This window comes from Triplophysa dalaica, chromosome 5 (genome assembly GCF_015846415.1).
Source record: "Triplophysa dalaica isolate WHDGS20190420 chromosome 5, ASM1584641v1, whole genome shotgun sequence".
Taxonomy (NCBI): domain Eukaryota; kingdom Metazoa; phylum Chordata; class Actinopteri; order Cypriniformes; family Nemacheilidae; genus Triplophysa; species Triplophysa dalaica.
The window spans coordinates 6,207,206-6,234,496 of NC_079546.1; the positions used below are offsets into that span (position 1 = coordinate 6,207,206).

The 27,291-nt window shown below is 39.9% G+C and overlaps 1 protein-coding gene across 2 annotated transcripts; it reads left to right on the forward strand.

Annotated features, from left to right (window-relative positions):
* Positions 1–1,821: 1,821 nt before the first annotated feature.
* Positions 1,822–26,488, forward strand: pdzrn4 (PDZ domain containing ring finger 4). 2 transcript variants are annotated; one of them, XM_056748682.1, is made up of 9 exons: positions 1,822–1,917; positions 2,847–3,078; positions 17,843–18,090; positions 18,939–19,041; positions 21,237–21,335; positions 22,430–22,492; positions 24,205–24,306; positions 24,512–24,628; positions 24,711–26,488. In XM_056748682.1, exons 2-9 carry the CDS (start codon positions 3,010–3,012, stop codon positions 26,304–26,306), a joined length of 2,397 nt encoding a protein of 798 aa, XP_056604660.1. In that variant the 5' UTR covers positions 1,822–1,917; positions 2,847–3,009; the 3' UTR covers positions 26,307–26,488. The 2 variants fall into 2 exon arrangements, with proteins under 2 accessions (XP_056604660.1, XP_056604661.1); XM_056748683.1 differs by lacking the exon at positions 1,822–1,917 and having other exon boundaries at positions 2,836–3,078.
* Positions 26,489–27,291: the final 803 nt, after the last annotated feature.

The following is a 27,291-nucleotide window of genomic DNA, read 5'->3' on the forward strand; positions in this document are numbered from 1 at the left end:
AATGTTTATTTGCTAGAACTCACATGTTGAATCAATGATATTTCATGCGATTAGCCAGTCATAGCACATTGGCGGTCTTTGTCTGCCGAGACGCTTGATATCTTGTAAACATACGTCTCGAACATCTTTTGTGTCTGAAGTGTTGGCATTACAATCATTTTTACCGATTGTTTACTACACCTAACAACAGATCTGCTTGTGTTTTTATTCCGTTTAATGATTCATAAGTTTAAATAATTGATGTGTTTTGGTCATTGAGATGCATGGCGCATCAGGCCTCAGTTATTCTGGTAGCATCACTCAATCGGCACCTGTAAATTGTGTGTCATATTAGTCCGTCTTTTTGTGTTCGTTGCGATGTGAACGTTCACACGAAGTAGTTCACATAAGTCAACACGTTGAGCGCCAAATGAGGGTCTCGGATAGCTTTTAAATAATATATACTGTATATCAATTACGTTATGTATCGTGTTTGTTGGTTAAAGGCCCTAAACCGTCGTAGACACAGATATTTGTGTAATGATTAAAGGGTTGAGGTATCGGTCACCCTCAAATCATTTTTTTCGCACAAACCTTTATGATGTAAATTTTTCGTTTTAAGTTTAAGGGTTAATGTTATACTTTTTTTTACAGAGTTTTGTACAATGTTCATATGTGACCATAACTTTAAGCAGAACAGAAAAAGGTCATATGCTGTTGAGTTCAAAATGTTTTGCTGTGTTTACCTACTAGAATTCTTCAAACATTTTGTCTTTATTTCTTTATCAATTTAGCATACAGAACTTTCAAGGACAATTTGATGTCTCGGAGGACATCCGAGCCCCAGATGGTGATGTTGAAAAGTCTGCTGGATTCTGAACCTATGAACTGATGACTCATCTTAACTGTGTGAAGACACTCTGCAGGGGATTTCACATCCGGCAGAACAGAGCTGAAAGTTTCAAAGTGCCTGATCAGTACATGAAAGATCATGCTTCCCATGATGCCTTAGGCACACTAAAAAGGAAAGTGGTATGAATAGTATGAAAACTAATTTCATCCAGTTGACATAGTTCTTGACATTTTGATTGTTGATAACACGGCTTCAAACTTTGGAATAATTGTCATTATGTAAATCTGATGTTTTGTGTTGTAAACATACTACCGTAGACCCTAAGTAGCCTTATATCTTCTAAAAACAGAAGATTATAATACAAAGAAATTAATAAAGACTAACATTGTGTTTTAAATCTGTGATTTTGTTTAACACTTGTTATAAATCAAAATGTGACCTTTGACACTCGGTCATGCTATAATAGCATTAAAAACACAACTACAGTGATACGTGAGGTCACCCCGTATAGCATCTCTAAGTACTTTTACCCCTGATGATGTCACCTTTGGGGGTCATCTTCGGTGACCCGTGATGTCAGCAGCTGATGTTATCTGCAACACCGCATCTGATCTCTGTAGATGACCTGTCTCATCTTCGTGAATATGGATTGCAACTTTGAAGAAGAATGAAATACCATAGACTGAAATGGGATTGAATGAAATCCCTTTGATCTTTACTGGTTCTGATGAGTATTGATCAATTTCTAGAGGATTTGATACGTAGTACGTTTGGTTTATAGTGCATCTACGTACCTTATGTCTGGCTGAGGTTCAAGTTTTTGATAAACCTCTAAAACTACTCTTTCTGCTTTTAGGCTTTTTGGAGATTAATGGACTTTAAGATGAAAGCAGAGAAATGTTGGGTATCTTCGCACCCATGTTGTGGAGGCCCGGAGAGATCAGTGTTTGGAAAGAAGAAGCTCCAGTTTGGGCAAAGTTGGCTCAGATCCTCTTTAGACCTGCTGAGTGAAATTAAAGCTCTGCGAATCGGATTATTGCTTCCCTAGAGAGCTGCCGCGCTGCCAGAGGAGAAGCGGCTCTACGGTACACTGTTATCACCACGTCTCTCTCTCTCTCTTTTCTTCTTCTTCAGTGTAAGTCAGGAAACTAATTTGAGGACGATCAATAATGGTCTTTGTCTTTTCTTGTTTCCTATGCATATTTACTGGACCATTGTATTTCAATAAGCCTCCAACATAAATCTAATTTATCAACCACTGACATGTGTGGAGACAAATATACCAGTGCCGCCCACTCCCAATATTCAGTATAGCCCTTGTCCAATCTGTATTCTGTTTACAGATCTACTATAAAAATCTAAAATCTAAGAAAAAATAGATATTTTGAAGTATTTTGGTAAGCAAACAATGGCGGTACCCATTCACTTGTACACACACAAAACCAATGAAAACCAAAGAAAACAAGACAATAACGCTTGGATAGAAATACATTTTTAATCGACAAGGCTATTAATGGATTACAAATTAATCTCCGAAAATTGCTCAATTATTTTCTCCTTACAAACAAACTAATCATACCTATGACCCAATAAGTAAATAACTTAGTGTATGACCGTGAGTATAAAACACACATTTTCTCCTCATTGCGTTCCTCTAGTACTTATTATCACCCTATTTAATGCATTGAGATAAATACTCAGTTAACACAGTCACACCACCTTCTACGCACTACGCCTTCTACGCACATCTTCATGAATAACCAACAGATACCATTATTATTCATGAGCTAGAGTAGGTGTATTCATGTGTGCTGAGCTTTAGATAGTAAGAGAGCGAGAGGGGGAGAGAGAGAGAGATGGCCAAGTGAGGGAGGGGGGTGTGTCTCTATGAAGAGGGGTTAGTACAGCGCGTGTGTGGATGACTGCTAGTGTGGATGAGAGAGCGACAGTGAGACTGTGGGATGAAACATCATCACACGCTTCTTACACATGCACACACGCACTCATTCACCAGGGATCCTGCTACGCCAGACTTGCCGGTCAGCTTTTGGTTTTTGCACGAAGACTGGTGAGAGATACCCACTGATGAGATATGTTACTCTACGGTTGAGGGAAATCCCTGGTGTGTGTGTGCGCGCGTGCTGCCGGAGATCTATCGGGGGACCCTCATCGACACGATGGGTTGCAACCTGTGTACGCTGCAGAAGAGAGAGGAACATTACAAGCTGCTGTATGAGATCGCACAGGTGAGTGGACCTTTTTAATAAAACATTGAGAGATCAAGACATGAGGTCAGATAGGACTTCCACGGGGAAATCTCTGCTTTAATCTTTTCCAGAATGCTCTGTTTGGGAAATGTGCGTGTTGACAGAATAGTGGAAGCACAAGTTGTTATCTATTGTGTCAGCTTAGTTCAATTCATTGGTTCTTGTTCTACTGTACAGTGGTAAAAAGATAAAGTTTTTCTGGGGGCGCACGTTGTTGTCGTGATGAAATTCTCAATGGTATTGAGCACTTACCTGAAAGGATTTGTCAATGATCAAAGGAAGATTTGCAGCACACGCCCTTAACAACTGTGCATGTTAATATAAGCACAAGTGTTGAATGAGATGCTCACAGGTAGAAGGAGGAGAACGGTGGGATTGTACACTTGACAGCTTGCCTATTGGAAGTGTGAGTAGAAGCACGAGGTTCAATAGGGATGAAGTTTAAGGGCTGAATATGAGTTTGGATAAACCCAAATGTCTCATGTGGAAATCAATTACACATGTCCTGGAATTTTTCATGACACTTTATAATAGCATATGTTCACCAGCAAGTCATCCTACTGTGAACAATGATGTTATTTATGCTATTTTAATGATAGCGCTACATCATAAGCGCATATATTTCAAAGCAATGTCTGCAATGCTGCTGCCCCAGTTCTGTCCAGGCTAAATGCAAATTGATGTCAGAGTCCCATCTTCACGTTGCTCTTATCGCAGCCTCATTAAGCAGTTGTACAAAACACTTTTGATCCCTAATTCGATGTTAAAAGGTGCCTTTTGTCTGTGCTAAAGCCAATCTTGAAGATTATCCCTGTCGGTGTCCCGCTTGAGGTGATAGGAGTTTGAACTCTCACTGATACTAAGCAGCAGGGATGTGTTTGGAGTAACACATTCAGATTGCATTAAGCCCAGCTTCACGCCGGCTTCATTGCATGGGGTTGGAAAATTTGTGCGAACATTTGCTCTTTCGTACGGCGGCAGCATTAAGTGAAGAACGTAAGAGCGCCAGCATGGTCTTTGTGAACAGCGTGGAGCTGCTTTGACGTCCCACTTGCTTAAAGTTATTGCTGATATGTGTGTGTGTGTGTGTGTGTAAGTGACTTTGTATTCAAGTTACATGTAGGTCTCTTTGCTGTAGCTCTGTTTGAGCTCTAGATAACCAGCAAAAGAAGCAGTGATGGAGAGAGGATGAAATAAAGGGTAGATCATAGGGCAAGGAACAATTGCAATGTCTTCAGGAAGGATCAAGGTGCTACGAGGTTGACAAGAGGAATACAAGATTTGGATCTTCTCTCAAAAGACTGAATTCCCAGGTTGAATTAAAAGTGTGTCAAGGCGTCGCTGCCTCTGATTTCTCCCTCTCTAGTTTTTGCCAGATTTAAATATTCAAGCTTTTGAAAAGAAATCAAGGAAAATTCAAGTAGCAGGCACAAATAATATGTATGACAACAACAGAGCACACGCGTAAACAGAGACACAAGCGCTTGCTCACATTGCATTTTCACAAGCTCTGATGATTTTGACACTATTCCTGGCAGCACAACCCTTTTAGCCCTGGTGGTCTGTGAGATTTATGAGTTGAGTGCTTGTGTTTTCCTCTCTGCGGGCTCACCATGGAAATGTATTCTTTTCTTTTGTTACCTACATTACAAAGACATCCCAGGCACTCTCGCTCTCTGTCTCTCTCTCTGTTGGGAAACTGGGTTTTTGTTCAGTCAGCAGAAGCAGCAGATTTTAGGATCCGGGCACAGTCTGAGCTTTGCTTCACATCACGTCAGTTTGATACCTATCTTCGCAGAAAGCTGGCTGCCAAACTCGTTGTGTTTTTGTCATGTGTGATGTCATAAGTGTCATTACAGATGATAAATGGCTTGTGGGCCACACATTGTAAAACCTCAAAATAGCGGCTTTCAGCAGAGCACCTGCAAAGCTTGCCGTAGAGCTTTTGAGATGTTCTTCTGAATTGGAATTACAGTTATTCACAGTTTTTCAGAGCACCTGCCATTTATCGACATGTTGTATCTGAATCTGTTATTTTTGCTTTAAGAGATTAGTAGTGTGATCTCCATTTCACACATTTTTACCATTATGCAAATCTCTGTGGATTCTGCCCTATATTAAGTGCATATTATTATCGCTGATGGGTATTAATATGATAAAAACTCAATGCCTAAATTTGCTTATTTATGTAAAAATGTCTCATTTAACCAAACATCATCTAGTTATCCATTAAAACCAAATTGGGTTTAGGATCTGGCTCTCCTAACATTTATGTAACGTGGACACAATATTGTATGTAATCCAAAAGTGCAGTCATTTTCTTGTAGGCATATTAGTATGAGGTGATTGAATGCTATTTAACTGAGTGGAGCAGAGATGCATAGCCCCAGGGGAGCCGTGCAGTTTACAACCTCAGTCTGGGGTCCGTATGGGGACAGATGCTGTGTCTCTCACCCGGGCTGTGGACCATGAGTGCACTCATTTGCACCATTTATAGTTTCTCTATATAACACTCTAAAAAATGCTGGGTTACTTTGAACTCGTGGTTGGGTCAAAAAGGGACGAGCACAACCCATTGTCAAATTACGCAGAAAATGACCATATTTGTCTAAACAAGGGTTCAAAATATCAGAGGGTTTCTATAAAAGTAAATGAGATATTCTACAGCAAATCAATTTTTTTTTTAACTGTTCTAGGGTAGCGGCACATCAAGTGACAATTAAAGAAATCTCATGCAATCTTGGTTTTTATGATAAGCTGATCTTATAGGTATTGTATTGTTATATGTTGTTGTTTCTTTTGATGACACAATGCTCGTTAAATTACATTTTTTACCTTTAATTTAAAATCGCTTGGACGAAACTGAAAATTATTCGTAAATTACCATTAAAGCCTCTCTTGATTAAATTACAATGTATTTTGAATCACCTTAACTATATCTGGCATTGGTTTTTATTATTTGGGCCACCGCCAGTTTACCTCCGCACCACCTACGGTGGCCATCAATGTTCAGACAGGAAGTGTCGGTCACGTGAGAACTAACTAGCCATATGGACCTGGATCTGTGCTGCTGAACCGGGCAGTCAGTGTATCACGGCCTTCAAGTTTAATGGGTGTCCAGATGGAGGACAACCTTTAGGGAGGCCTGCCAAGAGGAACCGGCTACTGCGTATGTGAATGCCTGATCCGAGATCTCTCTTGGCATCGTCGCAGCTGGACAGTGTCCTCTATCTCTCTCTCAGAACATACTCATCCATCATATTGTTAGCGATTCTTTGTGATACTCCTTGCTGATGAATGACGATCTGTGTAGGGTGATATAAAGAGAAGTGTGTAGTTTTGAATAATCTTGTGACCATGCTGTAAGATAAGGCTGACGGATGGCACAGGCCCTGGGGTGATTGTATCAGCAGACTCCGCCAGCTCCAGCCCTGGTGAAACATGATGGAAATCTCATTTAAAAGTGATTTTTGGCTCTTGCATGTATGGAATTCTTGCCGTTATTGCTAAAAATAGACGTATTCTCAGTATGTCATAGCCTGGCTGAATTTCTGTAATGATAGATTCTGAGGTTTTTTTCTCCTGGTGCAGATGACCTTATCTGGACTCTCCGTCTCATGTCGTTTGTGTAGGTGTTGATCTTTCTTATTAGAAACAGTATGTCTGTGTGGCTATACAGTTACTATATATGAATATTAAATATGGCTTTCAAAAGATAACATGAACAGATGTACCACAGTTCCTTATTTTGGATCTCAAGTTGATTGTACAAAAAATTGGTGAATATCATTCATGCAGTTTAGAAAAAACTTTGATTGAATTAAAGTTCAAGTTTTGTGTACTTTTTACGCATGTTCATAAAACATTTTTACTGAAGTGCAACCGCTGGAGCATGCGCTTGCAGGGTTGTTGGTTTAATTCCCAGGGAACACTAATACATACCAATAATATGTAGCCTACACCTTGAATGCACTGCAAGTCACTTTGGATAAAAGCTTCTACCAAATGCGTAAGTATAATGCGAACGTTTATTATTTATAGTGAACATTGGCGGTTATAATTCCCTACAGTGTCATTGCAGAGCGCTTATTGCTAGAATCAAAATACTGTCGGTACTGCTCAGAGATTCAATGCGTTTTACACTTTTGTCTGATCTACTTTCTGTATGACAGTCTCTCACATGAAATTATGAATTGACCTTTTCTTTTTTGTTATTTCATTTTAAAAAGCATAGGCCTGACCTTTTCATTAATATAGACAACCCAGATACTCCGCTGCTCCACCCTCAGCATGTGTCACCTTTGTGGTTGCACTTGCCATGTGAAAATGTACTATGTGCAAACAAGACACTGTTTGGTGTTTTCGTGTGTGTGTTCATGCATAGGTCATATTGTGTTATGTGGTGTTGTATTGTACACTTCTCATTGTAGCACATTAGTGTGGGTCAAGCTTCTGAAAACAGGGCAGTGATGTTTAATGTGGGGTTATTTGATGATATGCTTATTTCTTTATTTCTGTCCACATCACTGGTGCATTAGAAGTTTTCCTTTAATATAAACTTTTTAAAACATGTTACTTGTTACGTGCATGTTTTGCTTAAGAAATTGTTCATCTTTTTAATGTTTTTTTTTATCTTGATGTGATAACCTGGTCTACTTCGAAAATATCATACTTGTTAGCTGTCAACATCAAGCCCAATTTTGACCAAGTGAGTGTTCGTCTTTGCCGATAGCCATGTGGTTAGCATGCCGACATGTAGCGACAATGTGCTCACGACAACCCGACTCAAGAATCCTTTGTTGAACCCGCTCTCCAATCTCCTGTCAACTCTTTACTGTCCTGTCCTGATAAAAGTCTTTACGCCCCTGGAAATTCAACTTAAAATGTAGTTAGTATTCAAAGCTATATAGTTTAGAATGGTTTTGTTTATAATAATGATTTTTGGGATTTAATGAAGTTAATCTGTTGGGTACAATTTCTCAGGAAATATCACTTTGAAGTCACTTGACCTCATCCCATGTAAAGATAAGTACGTAATCTGCAATGTTATGTTTCAGAGATGGAGAGGCAAAAGTTACAGATTGGAAATTGAATCACCAAAAAATCACCAATAGAAAAAAAACGTTTCGGGGTTTTATATATTTTTTATCTTTAATTTTTAGCTTCCCCCCATATTTTGGCCTAACAGTCACCCACTTTTAAGAAATCCATGAACTAATTTTAGAAAAACAGATGATAAAAGGTCTTTGTGTGAAATCGCTCTGGAGAGGACCTGCTTGTCTGCTTTAGACACACTAGTGTGTAATTAGAGCCGGGATCCAAGACTGATTGGTAATTATGTGAAGTTATAGAGTTTTGTCCGTGTTCATCATGCAGTCCTCAGCGAGTCGCCCCACTTTGCCGAGTCGAAAGTGGCTGATTGCACCTCTGTCACACATGAGCGAATATAAAACATGGCTTTAAATCTACATGCCCCTGTTCACTTGACTTAATGAGCGAAAACAGGGCAATAAGGTAACGTGTACGTTTTTTTTTTTAATCTCCCTTGGCTCGGTTATTGGACTGCATGTTGCTAAACTCAACCATCTATTAACGTTGTGAAGATATCATTAGATCAGTTTGTGTTGATTTGTTTTGTATTGATTGAGATGCTATATTTATATATAGCGGTTTATAGGGCTCTGTGGATGGATCCGCTTCTAATTAACACATAAATAGCAGGTGCATAAGTCAAGATGGCAATGCCTAATATCCCATCTGGCCAAGCACCTAGGGAGAAAATAACTTGTGCATTGTACATCTGCCGCTGTATCAAGGAGAAATCGAGTTCAAGTGCCCTTCAGACAAATGTAGTTAATTTATGGCTTGTGTGCGGTGCAATATTGAAAAAAATGAGTGCCAAATTGCAGTTTTGCCCTCTGGTGCAGTTACTTGGCAAAATTGTTATGCAGACCAAATAATGAAGACTCTGTGTGCAAGGTTAAGGCGCAAGAATAGATCTCAGTGTGGCTTCTAGCGTCTGTGTCTGGCACTAAAAACATAAGAATGATACCCAACCCCCACTTCTCTCTCTATCTATTGTTCTTGGAAAGGTGAGACATCTTCTGTTTATGAGGGAAAGGAATGAGCAGAAGGCTGTAAAGTTTACTGTAAAATATGAAAGGAAAATTGTTATTATTGCATCTGCAGATAAGATTATATATTTCACCTTTCATCTGTGACAAACACACTCATAAGAGGAGGTCACCGCTCCTTTGTGTTCCTCTTGGCTGGCCCCGGACCCCTATGTGAGTGACAGTCTGTCAGAGAGACACAAACTGGCCTGGGTCATTTCCTCCGAGTCTGACACCAATACACCATGACATCCTTTATTCATCCATAATGCTAAAGCATTTCTTTTGGGTTTGTTAAACCTTGTCATGTTTGTTGTTTATTATTGTGTGTAAGTGTTGCATCGATATCTAAACCTCTGATAGATTCTGTGCTTGAATCAGAACACTGAACCCGTTTGTTGCATCTCTAGATGTTCATTCAATACCGCCATTGCTTCAAACTTGTGTTGGGTTTCTATCGCGCTTAAGAAGTCATTAGCGGTTCTCGGAGGTCTTTTGCGCTGACCGCTTTCGTATTAAGTATCACACGACCCATCTGTGGTGCACGGAGTAGCGCCTTCAATCCGTAACCAGATCCGCTCTGTGAAACATCAGTGGGGTTTTGGGCATCCTTTCTGGGAAATGACAAGCTAGATGTGCTGGTGCGCTGTGTGTCACTATCTTGGTAGGGGCATGTTGTCACATAGGGAAATTTCTATATATTTGGGTTTAAAGGGATAAGTTAACTCAAAAAAATATGTTCTGTCACCATTTATTTTCCCTCATGTAATACACTCATATGTGGAACACAAAAGAAGATATTTTCACACAAAAGAAGATTTCCATTGTATGGACACAAAACCACTATGTCGTTTGGCTACCAGCATTCTTCAAAATATCTTCTTTTGTGTTCTGCAGAAGAAAGTCATACAGGTTTGAAATGACACAATTTCACTTTCAAGAAGTTTTAAATGGAGGAAAAAGGTGTGACAACTAGCCCCAGGCTTTAACATGTTATAATATTGGTCTTCTTTTTATCTGCTCATTGAAATTCAGTCTATATGTCTACTGATTAGCCAATTACACCCAATTCATACTTGAAGTCATCCGTGGAGCGACTGTGAAAACGGGTGTTGACTGACTGTCGACATGCTGAATGGAGCTAGATTGCACTCCAAAACATCCCAGGGTGGCGTGCATTAGCCTCATGAGTCAGAGGCGTGAGTGTTTTTAGCCAAGATCTTCTCTAGAAGAGTGCTCAGGTGTGAAGAAGTGTGTTATTTTTAATCTCAACGAATGGAATCCAACCTCACACATCGGGAACAATGCTAATTGGCTTGTAACAGAAAGACCCGGGAATTACACTCGCAATCAGAGAGGGGAAAATAACTTCAGGGATTTTGTAAAGCTTTCCCACGTTAAAATATTCATACACTTACCTGGTTTTACTTTCTTTTTCATGTTGTTAACCATGAATACTAGGTTGATCTGAATGTGGGACTTCAGGTTGGATTGGAAGCAGATGTCTCTTTTTGGCTGCGTGGTGGCGGTCGCATGTGCCACACCTGTAGTGGTGCATTAGCTGCACGCAGAGCATGACCGGCCCGTGCCAGCCCACGCTCTGCTGCCAGATACATTCATCAGATTTTGGATCCGCAAACGTGGGATGTAGGACAAAAGAATGGCTGAAAATAATTAGCATTGAAATATTTTCATTGGACTGTTTTTGTGTTGAGTTTGTATTGACGTGGATGTGTGCAATGACACTATTGTGTCTCAGATGAAAGATAAACTTTATTAATGGAGTAAGAGCTTTTGTAGTGTATAGATCAGTTGATAAGCATGCATTTGGCAGAAACAAACTCATGTCTCTACAGTTGTTAGCGCAATGCTGCTGAGCTACAGCAAGACAGAACATATCAGAACCTTACAAATTTGTACAGTTTTAAATAATTTAACAGAATTTGTGTGATTGACTTTCACAAAATGTGTAACAATTCGAGCACACAGGCTCTTCAGTCAGAGAATCGTGTGCTTTGGTGTGCCACATTTTTTTGTAATATTTTTCCGATTTGTTTGGGTCGAGCACCCATTTCAAGATGATGTGGGGGCTTTTGTTATATTTGATATTAAAAAATTAACCCCATGCTTGGAATTAATATTGTGTGCTCTAACCAGGCGCACTGATGCAATACATGGTCAATATTACGTCTAATGCTTGTAGGAGGAAGTAACAAACAAAAGCCCCTGGCACTGGACGCGCCGCATACATTACAGTCAGACGGAGAGGAAAACACAGATAACAGGGGAAGACAAGGAAGTACATTACAACGTTTCCCTTTTCTTTGTCTTTCCTAGAATAGAAGCTCTGTTCTCTGTTTTGGTTTTCATTATGAATCTGTCAACACCTTTAGTCTTTGCAATGAACACATAATAAAACACACACACGCAAAACTCTGTTTCCCAACCATTGAGATATCGATAGTGCCCTCGCAGGCATATTATATATTACTATGAATGGTCATTATCGATCTTGCGTCTGTATGCAATAGAAAAATATGCGTTATATACACAAACAGAATATGTAGACAATATCGAAATTGCTGAACCCAACACTTACAGTAAAGATTTCGTAAGGATATTTTATAAGTCATCATTTCTGTTTTAAAGGTTTAACAAAGCAAAATCAAGACCTTTCCAAATACTCTGCAACCTAGTTAGGTACTTGCCGTAGTAAACATACCTCCGGCTCTGGAATCAGCGCTCTGACTTCATTAAAGTCATTAGGGAGGCTTGTTGGACACCTACTACCAGAGAAATCACCTGAAATAATGAAGCATACAGACTGAAACCATTAATCTCATCCAGTTCTGTCTCTCCCTCCCTCTCAGCTCGACCGCCCTCCCCATAACTCTCCCCGTCCTTCCTGACTGATTTCTCAGGCATTTTAGGGCCAAGACACAGGTTCGTTGCCACTCAGGCACAATCTGTAGTTTACGGCGTCGGGTCAAGTGAACGTCAGCCTGTACGAAAAAAGGTAGCGTATTTAGCCCTGATCCTTCGGTCGTCTGTTTGTATTGTGTTATAGCCTTGTGCTGCTTTGTGTTCGATGTGATTAATGTTGGCTTGGACCGCAGCATTTTTGCTTTGACATTTTATTGGTGAACTTTGAGGTCGGGTTCAACGGCACGGGCCGGCCAATAGCGAAATTGGTTTTGGTATTTTGTTCGGGAAGGATGAGTGGCTTTGAATTCGTGAAGATTTATAGCTCCCAAAAAACTTAAATGAAGATCGGTAGTGTTCATGGAAAGGACTAAACCCTTATGTGTCATGTAAAGCCAACCCCCCCCTAAAAAAACTGTTACAGTGATTATTATGCTCAAAATCCAAAATTATGACACTTCTTTTTATGCTGGTATGTCTTTTCTTTACAGACTGTGACCCGAATAATTAAAATGTCTTCCACTCAACAGAATTGTATGGTATTAACTAGCTGTCAAATTCAATTGCAATTTAGCTTTGCTTATAAAACAAATTATGTGTTATTTCAAGATTTGAACCCAGATCACCTTGTTCGACAAACTAAAACATAATTTCGATGTTACAAAGGACTGCTAAAATCTAAAACCTGCAGAACCTATGGGTATAAGGTGACCCACAACTGCCACTGGTTTCTCCATCAAATAAAGTCATCCTGAGAATATTTCATTTATTTACACACCTGCAGTGTAGTAATGGAGAAGAAATCCCCCACACCTCCGACATATTGAATGCACGCAATCTAGTCAGTGACGGCGTGCAGCATGAATGCGTATTTGAAGAGTGCTTGAATCAGGTTATTGTTGTTAGGCACTGAGGACTGAGGCTTAATAAATGTTTTGTTGATGCGGTTTGTCATAACCCGTGTCATCCGCGGCTGGGTCTTGCTGAAAGACTCATTAGTTAGACATACACAGCTCTGTGTGATATATGCGCCTGTTATTTCAAAAGCATTATTTATTTTACCCCAAAATAGAGAAGAATGAGAGGTGTTGCTATCGCTAGGAGGATCAAACCGCTAGGTGCTGATGGAGAATTTAATTATGTTATGAGAGGTGTATGTTTGCCTGGAGGTTGAACTGTGTCAGCTTTGCATTGTTTAGTCAGAATCCCACTATCTGGGAATCCACAGAGTAATCTGGTGCAATATTGGTGGCACACTCTTCAAAACCATTGTGGAGGGTAGTGCTTTGTCCCTGAAGAGGATTTTTAATTTATTGCAAAAGCATGAATTTCTCAGATAATGACGATGGCAGCAATGTTTTAGTCTCTATGGTGTTTGTGTGTAATCATAGATACTGACACATTAAGCACATTGCCGGATTGGTGGATTGTCAATGGCGCCGCCATATTGGAAAGGCCATCTATATACAGTTGCGAATGTGTTGGGATGTTTTTTGCTAATTTCTGACTATAAATAAGCAAATAAAGAGGAATTCTTGTTGAACTCATAAAAAAAATTGAAATTGGTTGAGAAATGTTATTTGCTTTTTATCGGGTAAAAAGATTCAGCGGCCAATGAGAAATCTCGTCTGTGAATCTAAGGCCTGTTATAAGTTAGTTGTAACGGAAAAAGTATTATATAATTTTATCAATAATTACATACATCATCATAATGTTTAATATAAAAATAATTTGTAAAACAGCACAGAGCCCCTATAAGGACGTAGTGGTACAAAACATATCAGCAGGTAGAGAAAAATGTATGTTTAAACTGTTCTGCAGATTTTTTTTGCATTTTTTGCAAATGTATTTGTGAGAATTGAGGGTTCTTAAACAAAGTTTCCTAATGGTTGGATAATTTATTTGTGTGTGTGAGAAAGGCATGTATTGTGAATTTAATTAATTATGCCAAGTTATTATCATTATCACTGATATGCTCATTTAGTTTGTTTGTTTGTTAGCAATCTGTTTAGTATGGTTGTGTTGGACATGTGTAATGAAACAAACCCTATTTTCAGTGGTGTTAATAAATAATCATTTGCACCAAATTTACAATGTAGAACTCTCTCTCTCTCGCTCTCTCTCGCTCTCTCTCGCTCTCTCGCTCTCTCTCTCTCTCGCTCTCTCGCTCTCTCGCTCTCTCGCTCTCTCGCTTCACCTCTAGTTCAGTCATGAATTTCGTTAGAGGACTAATTGCCTCTCATTAATTTCCTGCCACGTTGATTAATTGGTTCAGAGACGACATGGAAATAGCATATGCAAATAGTTAATAGTCTCTCTTCGAATATGTGAATATTTTAAAGACACGGCGAGTAGGCAGACAGAGTTAGTTTTCGGCTTGTGATTCTTGTGGAAACACATTTGCTCCTTTAAATAAAGTTGAGTCAATGATGCAGAACGGGTTCATGCCGCTTGTCACATCGGCTATTTTTGATGCAATAAAGCCTATTCAGGCTTTTCGTATTTGCCGGTAAATAAATGTGAAGGCTCAATCATATGCGACCATGTAGGATGCTTTTGGGGTAAATAGGACTGTGTGTCATATTTGTTCGGTGATAAGAATATCTTTGATTTCATCGTTTTCGAAAGGAAAATATCAAAGCATGCAACCCAAATGTGCAGCAAAAATGCACCACTGAATTTAATCCCTTGCAACTGCAGGCAGTCTTTTTCCAAACAACCACTGCCACTTTTTAGGTTGACGTAATGCTCTTTCTGTGTGTGTGTGTGTGTGTGTGCGCGCATGTGAACCACAAGGTCCTCATCCAATTCTTATCTCACATGCCACATGTGTTTAAACACACACTCTCACCATCTTATCGCGCCTTGGTGCTTATCTCACGTGTGCAAATCGTTCACCTTTGAGTAAATAAACAAGGCAGCGCGTCACCTGACGAGAACTGACCCAAATATGACAGCTCTGACATTTAACGCAGACACACATTGTACAGTCCTCCACTGATGTAAGACCGCAGATGGTTGAGGTTCTTACATTCACTGCTCTCCACTTCACCGTTCTGATTCTACATGGTCCTCTTGAGGCACAGCTGATATTATAAAAGTAAGAAATCAATACAATAGCTCTGAGGTGACTTGGGTATGTTCCAGCTTCGCACATTGTTATCCAGGTGTGTGGCACCTGACCTTTTGCGAGTCGTGTATGGAGGTGGAAAGTGTAGGTGGGCAGGTGGGACGTTGGCGGTATATGGCGGCCATGTTTCATTGACGTCAATGACCTTTATATTCGTATCGCTGTGGTTCTGCATTGAACGAAGTGAACTTCAGAGTTTCTTTACCTGTCTGTTTTTAGACATGAAAGATCTATGTGAATGAATTGGCACAAGTGTTTCTCAATACCAGTCAGTTCCTATTGGGTGATGATTTCTTACAATTTGCTTTTGATTCGTGAAGTCTTAAACATCTAGATACTTGAGTCTGCTCCATAGTTTTATAGCTATGTGCTGATGGCTTTATGGGTTGGGTTAGGGTTAGGGTTAAACCCTTTTAAAACCAAAACAACCACCACATTTTGCTAATACATTAGATAGACATAAGGTGTTCAATATGGCTCCTTGAGGTTTGATGTTGTGCATTTAAAGGCGTAGTTTAACCAAAAGTTGATTTTCTTTCATCATTTATTAACCCTTGTCATTGCAAACCTGTATGACTTTGTTACTTCGAACACAAAAAAAGAGAGTTTGAAGCATATTGGTAACCAAACATTGGACCCTATTGACTACGTACACAAAACCACTATGACATTTCTCAAAATATCTCCTTTTGTGTTGCCCATAAAAAATGTCAATGAATGCGTGAACAATCATGTAAGTCCTTTTCTTATATTCAATAAATATCAATAGGTAACGGCAATGGGACTTTAATTGCTCCTTGGGCATGGCATGTTTACTTTGGACGCAAGGTTTATTTATTAATCCATTTACTCATTTTAATTGATGGATTAATTCAACCTCGCCACCCACATCTGTTGAGGTTCATGCACATTCACACAACCCAAGCCCACTCAAGAAGTAAAGAGTCTCCATCTCTGTGCATTGCATTCCTTGAGTGTTTTCTAGTTACAGCTGGATTAATTGGCCCATCTGGTGAGACACAACCAGCCTAAAAAATCTCATCCACTCTTGTCTTCATGAACGTGATAGTGATGTTGTGGACATGGATGACCTCAATGGGGGAAGGTCTGTTTAGATCTTGACAATGATGGTGTTCGGGGGAAGCGGTCTAGGGCGGGATACTTGTGGGTTGATGAGTGCCGGAGAGCAAAGGTCACTGTCATGTTGTGTCAGATGTGGAGCTTGTTCACACTGATTTCAACGGCAGTTGTGCCTGACAGCCTAAGGTGCCAAAGAGTCTCCTGAAACGAGAGTAAATTAAAGGAAGAATGGGGCTACAAGCTGCTGTATATTGACGGCAATGTCAAAACTGAAATGAGGTTGGAAGAGAGACGTCTTACACCTCCATCGTTTCTTATCCAAAGCGACGTCATACATCATTTTTTATTATTTTTAACATATTCTTTGCGCGCCTAATGCAAATTGAGCTACAATGAAATGTGTTGCTCAGATCTGGTGTATGCCTGATAAATAAGCAATTAGAGTTCAGAATTAGCGGATGGACAATCGTTTCACCCGAACGGTCTGTTACATGTTTTAGGACTGTCACTGTGGGACAGATACTGTATTTGGGATGATAGATTAAAGTGGGTCAACCTTTGGTCAAGGTTGCATTGCTGTGGGATTCTTGGAGTTGATACATGAAATGCACAGGCAAATATACTGGAACACAAAGATCTGGTAAATTTTCTTCAAGGACGACATCCTAAAGTAACTTTGCAGAACTATTTGTAAATACAAATCATAAATTGACAAACCATAGAAATGCACGGGTGATTTTTTTTTTTTTCTCTGAGGAAATCAATAATAGCGCGGCTACGATTTGTCAATTGAGTGAACTGTTAGAAACCTCCGTGCATGTGCTAGAAGCCTGATGTTGATGTGAAGGTTTTTTGATTTTTTGGGGTAATTTTTTAGCCTACTATTAAGAATATTACCAAACTAAATTTGATTTCCTTGCCTATTTATATTCAAGTTGAAAGTTTAACACGTAGTTCTTACGGACTCGTTCACATGTAATGGATGTGTGTTAGTGTCACTGGACAATCATTGTTTAAGAAATGTGGTATAATATTGTATATTAAAAAATAGGAAGATTGGTAACAGTGTGTGTTTTGAGCTCTAACAAGCTTATTTAATTGGCCAGGCCTTGAACCTGCTGATGCGGGTGAATGAGTTCTGATTGGGCGGCTTTGACAGGTGTCAGGTGCAACATGTCAGATGCCGCTATGATTACTGTTGACTGTTGTGTCCCATGTGAAATATATATCTCAGATGAACATACACAAACATGCTTCCATAAAGGCATCTAGAATTGCTCTCTTCTGCAATTTTGTTGAAATCATTATGCTTATATTTCTTTGGTGTGAAGAACATCATACTTTTTCAATAGCTTTAGAAATGAGAAATCTATTGAATTGAGCTTGGATGGCCTGAAATGGATTGTGCTAACCATACTGTCCATAATAACATTTTTAATTTTATTAAATTAATTTTATTTGTAATTTTATTCGAATTTGTGCTTTGGCCTCTCTTTAGGTAAATGGGCGTGAATATTCCAAGTCAGGACATGACGGGACGGTGGAAGCCATGCGGAAAGACCCTATTGTAGTGCAGGTTCTGAGGCGAGGCCAAGCGTCCCGAAACCAGAGCAGCTTACAGGAAGTGTGTGTGGTGGATGTATGCACTCAGACGGACATCACCTTCGAGCACATCATGGCTCTGGCAAAGATGAGACCCAGTACCCCTCCTGTGCCCGACATCTGCCCCTTCCTGCTGTCTGACAGGTACGTATGCTGTAATTAAAAAGGTTTTTAACATTTCAACACTAAACAATAGTGCACACAGCTCTCCCCTGACAAATGCCTGTTTGTTAGCAAATGCTGACACTACATCTCTTAAGTCTCTCTTAACCACTCGTATTTGAATTTCAATGACGTCCCACTGGTGCTTCTTATTGTCAAGAATTTCTTCATCGCCCAGCAACGGCTATAACCCCCCCCTCCCCCTCGAAATATCCCTCACCACGTCGTAAAGTCACACCGGGGCCTATGTGTAATTATTGTGGTAGCTTCCCTTATCCATTTCCAGTAATGAGAAGTATGCAGGGTGATTAAAACCTAATGGAGTGCTAAAATATCAAACAGGCTGGCACACGGGTTTCTCTTGGCATTTTATACCCTTTTACAGCCCTTGAACCACTTCAAATTGTCCAATGAGACATAAATCACTCAGTCCTTCTGGGTTGTTTGTGTGGACGATCTGATCAGCTGCCTCTTTATGTGCATTTGTGTGGGTTTAGTTATATGTTTATGGCTACAAATAAGCAGAAATACTGATTCGGTTCATTGTGTGCGCATGTGTAGAAGCATGCTTTGCACGGATTGCTTAGAAGCGGGCAACAGTTCATTTGCAATTGAACCCCAAAACAACATGTTAATAGATTAATGAGTATTGTTTGTAATTGCATGCATCCTATGGCTACAAAGAAATTCTGTTATCCTCTGAGGAGCGTAACACATGGTTTGGAGTCTGTTGAATAGAGTACTGGTATAACTATATTATTGCAAATGGAACAGCGTGCGCAAATCTAGCCTAGTACATAATGTTTGTTTCTCTTGTTCTCGTTCCCCAGCTGTCATTCCATTCAGACGGTGGATCATGAATATTTTGATTGTCCAGAGTATGTCTCCAGCACTCAGGCAGAAGTGGAAAGGGCAGACGAATTTGAATGTGAGGTGAGTCGAAGGCGGCGGGTTTCTAATCAGTTAAAAAGCAAACCCATTTGCCATAATGAAATTCATATTTTTATGGGTTCCAATGAAGTTTAAGGTGCATAAAGAAAGATTTCTTTGGGGGGATATTAATGGGATAGTTCACCCAAAAATGAAAATTCTGTGATATTGGGTCAATTTATGCCATTTCAAAATCGTATATTTCTATTCAAGACACAATTTTGAACTTTCATTGCGTCCATGACTCTCAAGCTCCAAAGAGGAAAATAAACATCACAAAAGTGGTATAAAAATAGGCGGTGTTTAAAGTCTTGCAATTCACTTCGCTGTTGTGCTTTTTGTCATGTTGTAAAATGACATTGTGTTACCTATGAACTTCATGTAAATTTATTTTTTATTAAATTACATAAATAATGAATGTTTTCTTTTTTATGATAGTTTTTGCAAAGAAAACATGCATATCTGTTAATAGTCAAGCAAGTCTTTATTTATTTCTTAAGCAGATTTAAAATCAACAGAGTTGCGCAAAAGTAGTGTACAACAAAACACCAATCAAAACCAAACCTCATATAACAATAAGCACAAAAAAATAAAATACAATTAAAACATATTGAAAACAAAATCCTGAAAATTACTTATAATAAAAATCTAAAAAAAGATTTAAGAAGGGATTTAATTAATCATTTAAAAAATGTATTGATTCTATATAAGACGTCTCCTGAAAGTATATAGTCGATCAAATTTTCTATGGGTTTTGTTATCTCATGTATAAATGCATTTTTAACTATATGTCTGTATTTCTAGGAGAATTTTTAAAGACACAGTTCCCCAGAAATTTGAAAAATTGTGTCATTGTTTGCTTGCACTTATGTCGCTCCGTTATTTTCTCTGTGCAATGCGAAAGGAGAGTTTCCCATACAATGACAGCTCAGTGGCTACGTCTGTCAAGTCCGTATGTATGAGGAACCTTCAAAATTGTCAAAAAAATATACAGGTATGGAATGACTTGAAGGTTGAGTAAATAATGACAGACATCCTCTCTCTCTGGGTTCTGCATTAGCCTACGACGCTTCACGCGCGGATGAGCACCTTCCATGCGAGATAACTTCAGCCTGTCTGTCACGAGCCGATCTTTCAAAACCGGCCAAAACAAAACTAATAGCATTGGGAGGGAACATGAATGTGGCACATATCCTCGATCAATTCCATGATCTGCAGAATTATCAGGATTTTGGGAGTTCCTTCGGTAGGCACTTTACTTTCAGGTGGAGTGTAGAGGATCATTCTGCTCGGCAGATCGGTTGATCCCTTTCTGTGAACACACAGCCTTAAACAATAGGCCTGAGGAAAATATGAGGTATCTCCGGGCTTCCAAACGATCAATATGAAGCCATATTAAAGCTGGTGGTGATAAATTGCATTCATTGTGGACTGACAGTAACCGGGGTTTGGCTGAAATATGAGAGAGTTCGCCTATTTATATCCCACCGTGGACATTGCAGTGAAGGGGTTGGTTTCTCATTTTTAGAAATTATTTGCCAAATAAGGATATTTGACAGTTTGGTGAATGTGTTCTTGAAAGAGAAGGTGGGACTTCATATTGTCGCTGTTGTAAATCTGGTTAATGTGGAGGGAGGGCTGGTTGATGTATGATGGCAATGCTCGGTCAAGACTGTCGACCGGTAAATGAGCCATTTTGCTTGAATGAACCGAGCACATGGTTAGTGGTATGCCTAGTAACGCTGTTTTTTGAGAAATAAATCTTTCTAATGCAGTGCTGTTAGTAATCCCATGCATTGGCTTGACAATCATCATACTGACCATCTTCTGCAGGAGCAATAATGAAGACCGAATGAGTGAACTGAAACTATGGACTCCAAGAAATCTGCTATCTAATAGGCTGTGCCGGAGATAGTTCTCTTAAAAAGGGCGTTCAAACTAATTTTGTCAATTGATTTTTGTATTTCTGTGTGATTCAGCTATGATGCTTTGACAAAAAAAAGTCTGCTGGGAAAATACACTTGATTGCTGTTGTTCAAGATTAGAATCAAATTCATGGTTGTACGCAATTCTGTTTATCATTTATTATACAGAGCATCATTTAATTTATTGCTCATTTTGAACACTATTTAAAGAGCCCTTAAAAAACTTAAGTACAAGGTGAACTGAGTATGTCTGGGTTTGTTTGTGTGTTACAGGAGGTCGAGCTCTGTCGAATGAACAGCCAGGAAAAACTTGGTCTCACTCTCTGTTACCGCACCGATGAGGACGAAGATGCAGCCATTTTTGTTGGCCAGGTGGGTACTTTGAACTGTAAGGAAATTATGATCTTTATTGGCTGTTTATTTCAGGCTTACATTATGAAAAGGAAGCCTTGTCTCTTGTTTGTGAAAAAGGAAATGAGCAATGTTTTTGGTAATCAAAGTGTTTCGTTCATTGTCATACATAGGTAAGATGTGATGTTGAGCGTAAAATCCAATCATTGGAAGGAATAAATCTGACCCCTTCTTAGCATCAATTAAAATGTTCAGAAAAGTAATTAAAAGATAAAAGCTTGGTTTAATCTGATCTCATTCTTCCACATCACTATGAGTTGAAACGAAAATGCTTTCTATGGAAAATTTGTGGACAATTTCCTCCGAAGTTCAAATGCCAGACGAAAGTCTAGCAGAACTGAATCAAGCATGAAGAGAACAAGTCAGGTCTGGAAAATGATTCCGCATACAGACGGTCCTTTTTCAGCGTTTTAATTGCCGATTTTAATTAGCAGGGAATGGCACCTCTCTGGTCTCCTGCCGAGTGTAAAATGCCACTTTTTCTCCATTCACCTCCTTCGCACACCAAGGCACACAAAGGCACAAAACAGGGAGTGTTTTTCAACGCAGGCAGGGAGTGAATTATTGTAGAGATGTTGCCGGTTCTTACACCATTTCCAGCACAGAGATATGTAAATGAAGACCACCTGACTGCAGACAGGGCAAAACAGCTCCTGAAGCACATTATTTTCTCATTCATATCATCACAGGTTTAGCATAAACAACTTACAAAAATGAGTTGTTTATGCCTAGGGGAGACCTTGAGGTTAGAATCTAAAAAAATTATCTATACTACAATATCATAAATATGTACACAGTACTATGAAACATTGATATGGATCATGGTAGATTTATTCTACCCAAATAAATAGATATCATCTTTTTCTGTGATTTAATCGCATCTTGATGTCAAAAAGTTATTTTATTTGTATTATTTCTTATTTTAGTTATTGATTACAATTAAACATTTTTATAATTTATTTTATAGACTATGTTTCCGTAAATAGTCTGACATTTAATGGAGTTATTGTAGCGGTGTATTCACATTTTGAGGTCATCTTTGTTGTTTTTAATAGGTTGAGCCCAACAGCCTAGCCGCAAGGGATGGACGCATCAAAGAGGGCGACAGAATTTTACAGGTGTGGTACAAAAATTACAGAAGCTCATTTACATTCACCATCTACATTGAATGACCTACAAAACAAGATGAACACTTGATTTATTAGACCCTTTTGTTTGAGACGTTACGTTTTTTCTCAGCGGCAACGTTTCGGTCTCTCTTGTGAAACCTACATGGAACTGCGATTCATTGACTGTCCGCAATAGACTGACTCCAAAACAAAGCAGAATCTCATTGAGCCCCATGTTAAAATGCCCAACTTTGCAGCGGAGAAATCATAGTTGGTACTAGCCTGGTACTAAAAATTATTTTGGTCTATATAGCTAATTTTGCCCTTCATGACAACTGTGAGAGGGGTTATTTTTCATAACTCATCTGTTTAAATTCTATTAAGCCTTAAAATTATGCATAATTGTGACCTTGGATCGCAAAACCAGTCTTAAGTAGCACAGGAACAATTTTAGTCAAATACATTGTATGGGTCAAAATTATCGATTTTTCTTTTATGCCAAAAATCATTAGGATATTAAGTTAAAATCATGTTCCATGAAGATATTTTGTAAATTTCCCCAAATTGCTCTTCACAAACCTATGGGTGACGTCACGGACTATGTCCATGTTTTATGCAGTCTATGTTTTCTCATGAAAAGCTGGAAATAAGTAGAAGCCATAGGATTTGATGAAGGATATTATTGAGGATTTTTTTTCACATTCAGCACCATTAATACTGTAGGTCACTTATGAAATGTAAGGACAATTGTGACATTGACACTGTAATCTCCATTGGACAAAAGGTCAGATTTCTTTTTCCATTGAAGCGCAAAGAATGCTCTTTGGATTTCTGCATAAAGCATATTGGCATAACATGGATCATCAGTTTTTGAACAAACTTGAAGAGTCCAAGTGCATTTAAGCAAAACGGGGACATAAAAAATTCAAAGATAATTTTTTCCAACCTTTAATTTAACATGCTGAAAAATATATTAAAAATGAAATAAAAATGTGTATTTAATTTAAAAAAGGACAGAACAGCAGCATTTTCACGTGTGGTCTCTGACTGTTTTTATCCCTGTGTAAATATCTGTGCAAATATTGTACTAATAAAACCAGCCGCTCGCAAATAAACCATATCTTCATGATTAACTGCAGTTAAATATCAATTTTAAACGCCTCTGCGTTCACAGCGTGTTAACAGAGTCAGTGTGACATTCAACAGAGGCCATTGGGATAAAGGTTCAAAGAATTTATGATCGAAATAAGACTGAGAGAGAAAGAATACAGTGCAAGCGACATGAAGCATCTGTGGATGTAGCAGTGAGGGAGATAAATGCAGCGATTCAGCTCGTGTCTGTCTCGTTCACTCCACCCCTATTATCTTCCTGTGACAGTACCATTACTCTACAGGAGAAAAGATGAACGACACTTGTCAGATCCTGGTTAATTGTGTGTCTGGGGCATGTATGAAGTCAAAATGCTTTTATAAAAGCTGCGATCCCTGCTGCCCAGTCGGCAGTCTTTGTAATCGATGCAAAGTCTCTCTCGTAGTAAATGCATAATTGACTGGAGGTTGTTATGTCACGGCGGGGGCCTGGTGTTGGGGTGCCTGAGAGGAAATGCAATTTTGCTCCTCTTCTGACATTGATGAAGTGTGTTTCCGGTATGAAGTTCTTGACAGTCTATCATTAGCTTTGTTTGTGAGTCATTGTCTCTGTGACTCCATGTTTCTTCCAGATAAACGGGCATGACGTGCAGGACAAGGAAGAGGCTGTTGCTCTACTCTCAAATGATAATTCCAGATCCATAGTATTGCTTGTCACCAGACCTGAAGGACAGGTGTGTTAATAGGCATTGTTGATGGCTTTGTCCCGCATTAGTGCCGAATGCATTTTCAAAGCTGTTTTGACTAGATACATTTTAAGAAAAAATTGCCTTTTGTAAAGAAAGCTATCCCAGAATGCACTGCAATAAGTATTTTGACCAACTCTGAGTGCTCCGTTGGTTTAGAACTTATAAATTACTTCTGTCTTTTCTTTTTAAGATGGATGGAAGCTGGCTTGATGAGGACCATCATGATTTCCTAGAGGAACTGAAAATGGAGATTCTAGAGGGGAAGAAAAAAGAAGGAATTTATCAAACAGTTAGTCGCATGAAGCAGGTATGAAGTCTGATGTTCCTTAGCAGTACCTTCTAGCTCATTTGACAGTCAATAAGAGCTCTTGTCTGTTTGTTTCTTACAGTCTAAAAGACTAGAGGAACAATCTACAGATACAGCAACCTGCTCCTCGGGCATTCCTGAAAAGGACAGTGGTGTGAAATGCAGCTTTGAGGAGGACTCTGAACATGAACTTTCTCATTCCCAAACAAGAACTCAACATCAACTTCTGGAAAGGTGGGAGGCAGGCTCGCGTTTGGTTCCTATGGACACCATGAGCTTTGGCAGGCAGGAGCCAGGTCAGGATGGAATGATGAGTGAGAACGGAGTTGAATGCGACCAGTTTCAACAACTCCTGGAGCTCAAGTGCCAGATCCGTAATGGCGGGGAATGTGGTTTGGTCTACAGACGAAGCAGCACTATCGAATGCAGCCTGACAGACCAAGGTGGGAGCGGTGTGGCACGGGAGCTGCACATGCTCAACGAGGAGCTTCGCAACATTGAACGAGAGTGTCAGAGCATCATGCAAGCTCACCAGCTCCGTAGGAGCAAACACGACTCACCCAGGACAGACAAGGAGAACCGCCTGCGGCGTTGCAAGCTTGCAGATATAAATGAGCATCCTGAAAGACTTCAATGGGAGAAGCTGCGAGATAAAGATAGTTCTAGTGCCTATAACACGGCGGAAAGCTCTCGCTCAACACCGCTGGGAACAGAGGGGTCGCCTGACCTCTCGGTTCACCGTCGTGTCCACTTGACCAATCAGAAGAACCTGCGAAGCACCCAAAACGTACAGAGCCCATACAATAGCCAGTACAATAGCCCCATTTTGTCATTTCCCAGCCAAAGTAGCTCTGCTTATACTCGTGCCCATACGTACACCAGCTCAACACCTCCCTTACAGACCCCGATGACCAGTCCTGGTTCACAGGGTCCATGCCAGGCTTTCTCCAGCAGCCTGGAGCAAAGCCCCAGCAACCCCTCAGAATCTGACCCAGCACTCCCAGCAGATGACGAACATTGTGAAAGGAACCGCAGCCGAGCCTCAGCCACCCGGCACTACCCATCGCCCTACCACAGCAACACGGCACCAACCCAGACCCCTGGAACACGGCACTACCAGAGCTACCTACAGCTCCTACAGCAACATTCCACTTCTTCTCTAGAGTACTCCCAGAGCCAGCTCAGCCTTCTCAGCCTCCGTGGACGGCCCGGTCCCGCACAATCTGGCCGGGTGGAATGGAAGGTTAAAGTTCGGGCAGATGGAACTAGGTACGTTGCACGCCGGCCCGCAAGAGACCGTATTCTACGTGAGCGAGCCCTGCGGATCCGCGAGGAACGTAGCGGGGGGATGACTACAGATGACGACGCAGTCAGCGAATTGAAGATGGGTCGGTATTGGAGCAAGGAAGAACGCAAGCAGCAGCTAGCACGTGCGAGAGAGCAGCGACGCAGGAGGGAGTTCATGCAGAGGAGCAGGCTGGAGTGTCTTAAGGAGACTGTGGGGACCGCGAGCGGGGAGGTGAGCATCCTGGAACTCAGCCATAAGAAGATGCTGAAGAAACGAAACAAGAAGATCCTAGACAATTGGATGACAATTCAAGAGCTAATGAGCCATGGGGCACGAGCACCTGAGGGTACCAAAGTGCACAATGCCTTCCTCTCGGTTACCACCGTTTAGAAAATATGGTCTCGCTTTTATGTACTTGCCTCTTCCAAGTGGCCATTTACTAAAGGTTAAGATACAGATATTTTTGATGCTGTCATAAGACTCGTTTCAACTCAACTGGGTCTCATCTGCAGAAATGTGAATGTTCAAACTCTCTTTTGATATCTTGACTCTACCGTTCCAGACCTCGCTGTGATTTCATACTAGAATGTATAAAAGACAGTTTTAATAGGATTTTACACACTACATTGTGTCTAAATGTAGTGTTTCTGTCCATGCATTTGTATTTTATAAAGTTTTCATTGGATATAAACTGTTCTTGAATGTATGATATCGGCATTCGCTGCCATTTCATCTTTTAACTATGTAAATATTCTCTAAAAGTCTTCACTTTAGCGACAGGTTTACACGTTTGGCATAATGCAAAATGTGACCATTTTAATGGTTTTGTATACAATGCATACGATTTTTGTACGTTTCCGATACGAATGAATTTTATTTATATTTTTGAGTCGTAAGTTATGTAGCCTTTGTTCCATCTTTATAATGCCAAATGACCCAGTCTGTATCTCAGTCAACCGAAAAATATGGAGTTTAAATCTAATTCCTCTCATTGTGCCTTGTATTGAGGCTCATTTTCTACCACAGGTTATGACGAGACACCCTGAGTTATCTTGTCACTTTTTGGTCGCTTTTCGATGTAAACGACAACTTTGTAGCCAAGTCTACATGTTGTGTGCTACATGAGCAAAAAGGTTAATAAATTATTGTTACATAACACAAATGTTAAGCAGTTTGTTCATTTTTTAAATGATGCTTTCCAGATTTCTATATGCTCTGTTAGGTCAGCATGCAGAGATGTTTGTTACAGGGGGATTTGATTGATTTGCTTTTCTTGATTGACTCCTTGAACCAATTAAGCTGAAGATCCGAAACCGCTTTGGTCAGATAAACAGCGATTACATCATTAGAGTCGGACAGCTTTGGCATTTGTCAG